The 8857-nt window shown below is 38.8% G+C and overlaps 2 protein-coding genes across 2 annotated transcripts; both read left to right on the top strand.

Moving 5' to 3' along the window:
* LOC109225099 (craniofacial development protein 2-like) lies at positions 1756–2304 on the top strand. The gene has a single exon (XM_019389691.1). The coding sequence runs from the start codon at positions 1756–1758 to the stop codon at positions 2302–2304; it is 549 nt and encodes a 182-aa protein (XP_019245236.1).
* LOC109225006 (probable inactive receptor kinase At5g67200) lies at positions 5261–8853 on the top strand. Its single transcript, XM_019389596.1, has 2 exons — positions 5261–7067; positions 8061–8853. Exons 1-2 carry the CDS (start codon positions 5621–5623, stop codon positions 8654–8656), a joined length of 2043 nt encoding a protein of 680 aa, XP_019245141.1. The 5' UTR covers positions 5261–5620; the 3' UTR covers positions 8657–8853.

Raw genomic sequence — 8857 nt, 5'->3', positions numbered from 1 at the left:
AACTATAACCAAATCAGTAAGCCTACAAAACATTAAATTAATTATAATAACAGAAGATGCTAATTCAATTAAACAATACATAAACAAAATTTTAAAACACAAACAATTACTGATATTCAAATTAAAACTTAATTATGAACTAAATTAATTACTAATACTAATCAACTACTAAATAAATCAAGTAAGACTAACTAAAAACTTAAAAACAAACAAACAACAAAAAACATAAAACAGAACACACAAAAAATAAAATCAGAACGAACGATAATAAAAAAAAGAAAAGGAACAGGAAAACTCACTGTTTTTGATATCTAGAGGCGGCCAAACTTGATTCGATCCCCGAACACGCGAATCTTTTAAAAGATTCTTGACCCGTAATATCCCTAACCATGTGTCTTCTCAAGAAGACACCTGGTTAAGGATATTAGGGTCGAGAACCTCAAAGATGTTGAGCTAAGGTTTCATCATTTTTTTTTAGATTTAAAATTCAAGTATTTTGGTTAAGTTTTGAAGGTTGTTGTTTGGAGATTTGGAATGAGGAGGGTGAGGGGAGTGTATGGTATTAATTTGGTTGAGTTTCGAGAAGGTAGGGTTTTTGCCGGATTTTAGATTTGAAATCCGAGCATTTTGGTTGTGATTCGGGGAAATTGGTTTGGGGGTTGGAAAGAGGATGATGAGAGGATTCCATGGTGTATTTTTTGGGTTATTTGGAGCACCGCCGCCGGCGGAGGCAATTTCCGGCCGGCGGCGAGCGGTGGCGGAAGGCGGAAGGGGGCGGAGATACGGTGGGGCTGTGGAGGTGAGGATTTCCGGTGGGGAGAGGAGTGGGGTGTGAGAGAGATGAGTGAATGGGGGGGGTGGGGTATGGTTAGGACACTTATATATTAAAGCATAGGGGGTTCCCGTCCGTTGGATCAAGAAACATAGATGGCTAGGATTAATCATAAACAAAACGACGTCGTTTTGGTGGTAAGGGAAACTGGACCGGATCAGGGATATTTGGGCTGGGTCTTGGTCGAATTTTGGGTCCTCTTTTGGGCTAGAATTGTATTTTGGCCCAAATTTTGGGTCCTTTAACAAGACCTACTCTATTAATTCTTTTTCTTTCTTTTTCTCTTTTTGTATTTTTTATATATTTGTTTATTTATTGCTTATGCTAAAACAAGGACATAATTAGACTATGTATTCCTTAAAATATTCAAAACTCTATTTTTTGCAATTTTCTTTTTATTTTAAAACTAAATTAATACCTAATTAATACTAGAATTAAATGCCTAAATGCAAAAAATGCAACATATTTTGTATTTTCTATGAATTAAAATGCTACACATTTTTTTGTATTTTTACGAATTAAAATGCAACATATATTTTTTTTTTTGTATTTATTTTTTGAATAAAAATGCGCAGACAAAAAATGCAAACGAGACACCAAACTTATGCAATTAATTCCTAGAAATCAAATAATTAAGGAAAAATCCTAATTTTAATGGATTTGTAGGAGTAAATTAAACATGGCAAAAATCACATGCTCACACTGACGTGTAAGTCTATTGAGTTGACGAAGATTCTCCAGAAGAGGAAGGTTAATATAGCTTGTGTCCAGGAGACTAGGTGGGCAGGGTCAAAGGCGAGGAATGCGGACAGGTATAAGTTGTGGTACTCTGGAGTCGCGAGGGGTAAGAATGGAGTTGGTATCTTGGTAGATAGGGATCTTAGAGAGTCTGTCGTTGAGGTTAGGCGAGTGAATGAAGGCTAATGTTTATTAAGTTGGTGATTGGTGAGTGCACCCTCAATGTCGTTAGCGCTTACGCGCTGCAAGTGGGCTTGGATGAGAAGGTTAAGAGGCGCTTTTGGGAGGGTTTGGACGAGATTGCGCGTAGCATTCCACCTACTGAAAGGTTATTTATTGGAGGGGATTTTAATGGCCATATTGGGTCGGTTGCTGGTAGTTATGGCGAGGTGCATGGTGGCTTTGGCCTTGGGGATAGGAAGGGAGGAGGTACTTCGCTGTTAGACTTCGCTAAGGCTTTCGACCCGGTGATTGCGAACTCGACTTTTCCGAAGAGGGAGGAGCATCTGGTTACTTTCCATAGTTCGGCGGTGAAGACTCAGATTGATTACCTTCTCCTCAGAAGGTGTGATAGAGGGTTGTGCAAGGATTGCAAGGTTATCCCGGGAGAGACCCTCGCGACTGAGCATAGGCTCTTAGTAATGGACATCGGCATTATGATGAAGCGGAAGAAGAGGTATGCTCGTGGCCGACCGAGGATTAGATGGGGAGCTTTAACCAAGGATAAAGCCTAGGAGTTGGAGGGGAGGTTATCCGCTATGGGAGCTTGGAGGAGTAGTGGAGACGCGAGCACTATGTGGTCAACGACGGCGAGCTACGTGAGGGAGGCGGCGAAAGAGGTGCTAGGGATATCGAAGGGTTCTTCTGGCAGGCACCAAGGCGACTAGTGGTGGAACGACGTAGTCCAGGGTAAAGTGGAGGCGAAGAAGGTAGCGTACGCGAAGTTGGCAAGGAGCACAAGCGAGGAGGAGAGGAGAGCGAATAGAGAGAGGTATAAGGTGGCGAGGAAGGAGGCAAAGCTGGCGGTCACGGAGGTTAAGAATGCAGCGTTTGGTCGGGGGAGAAAGGCGGGGACAGGAAGTTGTTTCGGCTGGCTAAAGTGAGGGAGAGAAAGGCCCGGGATCTGGACCAAGTAAGGTGCATCAAAGACGAGGATGGTAGAGTATTGATGGGAGAGTCCCAGATTAAGCAGAGATGGCAGACGTACTTCTATGGTCTTCTAAACGAGGAGGGGGACCGGGATATAGCGCTAGGGGATTTGGGGCATTCAGAGAGTCTCCGAGATTTTAGGTATTGCAGGCGCATTAAGGTGGAGGAGGTCGTGGGGGCTTTGCGTAAGATGAGTAGGGGTAGAGCGAAAGGGCCAGACTGTCTTTCTGGAGTATGGCTTAGTAGGTTTACTATACTATTATGGAAAGTCAAATATAAATTTACTTATGAACAATGTGTTGATGCAGTGACTGATGACTGTCTTGTTGGAGTATGCCTCAGTAGGTTTAGTTTACTATTATGGGAAGTCAAATGTTTATAGACTATAAAATGCCTTTTGGGTCAAATGCTTATGTAACCATAAAGGCCCCGCCCTGTTTACCATCCTCACTTATAGTGTGCACAACCATGCCGACTATCTATGACTCGTGCAAAACTTAGTTGAACCCTGATGGGTAAATGCTTATGTAAAATTAACTTGTCAGTGAGTAGATGCTCCTTTAAATAGCTAAGATGGACAGAAGCAGAGGCCTCTTTGAGTAATTACTCAAGTAATATAGTTACACATGCCATAATCCAAGAATTCCTCAGTATTTTCATCACATGTCAAGTATCTCTAGCAAAATCATCTTGAAACAAGAGTTTTAGCAAGTTTATTGACAAGCAGTACTTAAACAGCTAAGATAAGAGATATAAGAGACACAGAATGTCTAAGTGGCCCTTGCATATAAAGTAAAGATGATTCCTAGCTCAATAATAATGCATGGTGGATTCAGAATTGAAAGCGACTAATAAGAGATGTAAGAGACCCTAGGCTCCGACAAACTCATACACCATTGCGGAATATGCAGTGATATATCCACTTCATTTCATAAAGTTTATTTTTATTTTATTTTTCCTTCAGTGAACAGAAGTAAACTTTATTAAATGTTCCAGGAACTAGACTTATTATTATTTTGTGTTATAGATAAGCACAACATTTTCTTCCAACATACTTTACGCTTTTCATCGAAGTTCATCTCTTAAACGCAGATCACAGCATTATTAACCTTTGTTTACAAGCTTTCACACAATGCACATGAATTGTTGAATTTAAGCTTGTATCAATTTGTTACACACTATTGAAATTAGCTAATCTTGCTAATCAGTTGTAACATGTCACTATCTTTTTTACATTACCACTTTACGTTCCTATAAGTAGTCACTTTAAATTGGCTTTTAAAAGGGTGCATAATGTCAGTTTTTCAAATTATCCGCGTGTATAATTTAAATGCATGCTAATAATGAGTAAACCCCAACCACCACCTCTCCCCCGCGCGCGGGTAAATGACGGTTTTAATGGTGGTTCATCTGACGGGTTGGGATATCTTGAACTTTTTTAGATCACAAGCTTCCGAAGTTCAGAGTAGTGAAGGGCCCTATAAAGTAGTTTGGAACAGTGCTCTTGCCTCTTGGGATTGACTTTATCAAATCCGGTAACTATTAGGTGAAAGTTACATGTAGTGCTGCACATGCAAATTTCTGCTAGAAATAGGCAAGGTATGAAAGAGGAAGCTGCAGTGAATCATCAATATTGCCATTTCTAGTTCATTCATTCGATCCCCTTTCTCCTCGACAACAGTGGAGAAGATGTCTAGCAGCATAATGACTAATATAATGATATTTCCTTTTAAATTTTCGTAAAAGAAAGACATGTCAACAGTATATGATGTAATTCCTCCGTGCTTAAAAATCATTCATAAGTCCGACAAGCCAGGCTAGGCCCAAAATTAGTTGTCCAGGGGATCACATAAATACCGTTTTGTTGCACTCCGTTATCATTCTTAACACCCATCTTGGCTCAAAGGATTGTCACGTTTCGCTTTCCAAGTCCAACTACATATATTTGATCTAGTTTCTGATTTAATCATGACGCTTCATCTAATTTATGAATTTATCAATTCACATTTTACTTCAAAAATAAATTGGCTAGTATTTTGTTAATTGTGAATCAATACTTTCGATCGCTGTGGGGTTATACTCAAATCTAATTAGGCCATCTCAAAAATCATAATTAGATCGGGATTTTTACACAAATAGCCGGTCATATTCATTGTTTACTTTTTTTAGCCATATACATAGATTATACATTGATTATACATTATATAATACATAAATTATGCATATATTATACATTCAACGGTTATTTTTAGTTTGAGCGGTTTGGTGGACAGTTAATTGGGTTATTTATTCCATATGGCAAGCCCAATCAAGAATGGGCCAACAGTCAAGTATGTATAATCTTATCACTGGACCATGTTACCCATGAAGAACAGTCCTTAACTTCATACAACTAAAATATGAGATGGCCCACTAAAGAATTTTCCTAATCAATTTGGTTAACATAATAGAGTACCCATAAAACGACAGACCTTGTAATGACCAGATACTGTTTCAGTTAACAACGTATCAAATACGACTCCAAAAACAACAGAATCTGTAATTGTATGACCAGATTGCGTCCTACTATAACAATTTTCACAAACATATGGCCATGGCTGACACAGAAACAGAGAGAGATGTAGCCAGGCTAATATTGGAAGTCCCCACCCTCCTTTTTTAAACTTTCATTTCTCTTTTTCTTTCTCATATATCTTCACGTGAATCTGACTGTGCCTTTGCCATATCCTCTCTTCAGTCTTTCACCTCTTTTGTCACGTATTGCACCTCTAAACCTCTCTGCATAATGTAAGACCATAGCCACATTATAGAGCTACCTAAGAAAAGAAAACCAAAAAAAGGTCGTAAAAATTCAATCTTTGAACCCCCAACAACTCTTTTCTCTTCTTGCACTGAGAGAAGATGCAAATACATCAACTCTTAGTAGTAGTAGTAGTAGTTAATCTCTTATGTTTATCTTCTTTAACCACTGGTTCTTCTCATTTACATTCTCCTTCCACTAGTTTGTTAATTCCTTCAGATGCTTCAGCATTGTTAGCATTCAAATACAAAGCTGATTTGGGAAACAAACTCCAGTTTTCTGCTAATAGAAGCTTCAGATTCTGCAAATGGAAAGGTGTACAATGTGCAGAAAAGAAAGTGGTTCGTGTTACAATTGAAGGTTTAAGCTTAGGTGGTATATTTCCTCCTAATACATTGTCTAAACTTGATCAACTACGTGTCTTGAGTCTTCAAAATAACTCACTTACTGGTCCCATTCCTGATCTTTCTTCCCTTGTTAATCTCAAAGTTCTTTTCCTTGACCATAATTTATTCACTGGTTCAATACCACTTTCTATATTTACTCTTCACAGGCTCAAAACTCTTGATCTGTCCTACAACAATCTCACCGGTTCAGTACCCATTTCTATCAACAACTTGAACCGGTTGTACTATCTCCGGCTTGACTCGAACCGGATAAACGGTTCAGTCCCACCGCTGAACCAATCTTCACTTCAAATATTTAACATTTCTCACAATACCCTCTCCGGTCCTATTCCAGTAACTAAAACATTGTCCCGGTTTAAAACGGCATCGTTTTCAGATAATAAAGGACTTTGTGGTGAAATCATACACAAAGAGTGCCGTCCAATACAACCCTTTTTCAGTCCATCCACGGCTGCCGCCACCAAAATTACACCGCCGCCACCGAAAACACCGGCAGAACTCGGCCAGAACGAGGATTTACAAAATGGGGTTGCTTTAAAAAGTAAAGAGAACAAAACCCATAAAAAGTATTTACTCATTATTGGGGTTTCAACAGCTTGTTTAGTCCTTATATGTTCAGTAATATTATTAGCATTAGCGACGAAAAAGCACAACAACTCGAAAAAATTGGGAGAAAAAACCCAGAAAGGTGCATTTGATCCAAGTGTTAGTGGCAATGCAGAAGCAGTAATGAGGATTGAAGAAGACAATAATGAGTTAGAAGAGAAGGTGAAAAGAGTACAACAAGGAATGCAGCAAGTGATGGGGAAAAGTGGGAGCTTAATGTTCTGTGCAGGTGAGGTGCAGGTTTATACGCTGGAGCAGCTGATGAGAGCTTCTGCTGAGCTTTTGGGTAGAGGGACAATGGGGACCACTTATAAAGCGGTGCTTGATAACCGTCTGATTGTTTGTGTGAAGAGATTGGATGGTGGGAGATTAGCGGGTACAACAAGTAAGGAAGAGTTTGAGCAGCATATGGAATCAGTGGGCGGGCTTAGACACCCGAATTTGGTACCACTTCGGGCTTATTTTCAGGCAAGGGAAGAAAGGCTTTTGGTCTATGATTATCAGCCCAATGGCAGCTTGTTTTCTCTTGTTCATGGTACGTTCCTTCTCTATTTGTTCTTTTTTTTCCTTATATGTTCACCTCGGTTAATCCACCAATATAGGTATGGATTATGGAATAACTCTCTTTTTCGAAACTTAAATTGATGAAAAGAATTGACCTAATATTTTTTCTTCCAAGAGATTTAGACCTAATTCTATTTGTTCTTGATCTTAATATATGAACGTAAAGAGAAAATGACATTAATTTGAATGATAATAGTTGCCACAGGTTAAAAGTGATCTTTGCCCTAATATTAATAGTAACATTTTCTCTCGTTCATATGACATTTTTCACCGAGACGTTAGTTTGATAGAAAAAAGTTCACATCAAATTGAAATGTAAAGATTTACATTTATTTAAAATCATAAAAGATGTGGTACTACAGTTGCATAATTTCAAATACTGTTAAAGGTGCCCCATTGATGAAAGCTTTGTTCTGAAGGACTCCTTGTTTATTTATCATAGCCTTATCCAAGAAATACTGTAATTAAAGAGGTGGGAATATATATTCTATAAATAATTTAAGAAATTTAATACTTTAGTCTGCTGTTCAATCAAATAGGTCGTACTCCTATTTTTGCAGTTCCTCAACCCCAAGGTTTTCACAGACACAGAGCATCTTGCAGCTGACCCTGACAACATTGGAAACCGATTTCTATCTTCGTACAATATTTTTATGTTTGTTTAGTGTCCTAATCATAGGTATTAGTGTTATTAAAACTTATTTAATCTGATTTAAGAATGTAACTTTAATTTTGTTTCACGTGTGATTGCGTAACTTGAAGTTAATAGTATTGTGGGGGTCAGCACTCGGCATTACTAAAGTAATGTAAAGAATACTGTTATTGCATGTTCAGTACCACCGTCGCATATTTAATACAAAGCCTTATATTATTCTTTGTTGAATTTAGTTAGTTTTATCAAACTTGGTCGATCTGACGTGGCATCTGAAACATACTTTGACTGGTCAATGTGCCACGTGTTCAGGTTCCAAGTCATCAAGAGCAAAGCCACTTCACTGGACTTCTTGCTTGAAAATAGCAGAGGACGTAGCTCAAGGACTTTCTTACATTCACCAAGCATGGAGGCTTGTCCATGGCAATCTCAAGTCCTCTAACGTCCTCCTCGGCTCCGATTTCGAGGCGTGCATAGCCGACTATTGCCTCTCGGTCCTCGCCGTCCCCTCGAACGACGAGGACCCCGATTCTGCAGCCTACAAGGCTCCAGAAATTCGAAAGTTGAGTCACAACCACCACCATCACCGCCAAGCCAGTGCAAAATCCGATGTTTATTCATTTGGCGTTCTTTTGCTTGAGCTTCTAACAGGAAAACATCCCTCAGAACATCCATATTTAATGCCAGATGATATGATCCATTGGGTGAAATCTACTAGAGAAGATCATGATGGAAGTGGAGAAGATAATAAGTTGGAAATGCTTCTTGAAGTAGCTATGGCTTGTAGAGTGACATCACCAGAGCAAAGACCAACAATGTGGCAAGTGTTAAAGATGATACAAGAGATCAAAGAATCTGTAATAATGGAAGATAGTCATGATATGGACCTCCTCACTGGCACCTCCTAGTTCTTAGTTACTAAATCTTAAGTAGTTATAAAGTTAAATCTGTATTATATTCTAAAGACCTTTTATTGTTCGTTGGAAAAGAAAAGATAAAAAAGGGGAAATTAAAAAGGCAGAAACATCTAAGACTATATACGGATTTTCATTTGCTTAAGTTTTTGGAGCTCTTAGTTAGGGGAAATTAAAGACTACTTTTGTTAGCAT

Source organism: Nicotiana attenuata, chromosome 4 (genome assembly GCF_001879085.1).
Source record: "Nicotiana attenuata strain UT chromosome 4, NIATTr2, whole genome shotgun sequence".
Classification (NCBI taxonomy): Eukaryota; Viridiplantae; Streptophyta; class Magnoliopsida; order Solanales; family Solanaceae; genus Nicotiana; species Nicotiana attenuata.
Note: the sequence above shows the minus strand (reverse complement) of the source record. Positions and strands in the feature narration are given on the sequence as shown.

Excerpts from the sequence above, each read along its gene's own strand:
- LOC109225099 (XM_019389691.1), top strand. The coding sequence starts at position 1,756 with ATGTTTATTAAGTTGGTGATTGGTGAGTGCACCCTCAATGTCGTTAGC.
- LOC109225006 (XM_019389596.1), top strand. The coding sequence starts at position 5,621 with ATGCAAATACATCAACTCTTAGTAGTAGTAGTAGTAGTTAATCTCTTA. Across the intron at positions 7,068-8,060 it reads CTTGTTTTCTCTTGTTCATG|GTTCCAAGTCATCAAGAGCA; the intron begins GTACGTTCCTTC and ends CCACGTGTTCAG.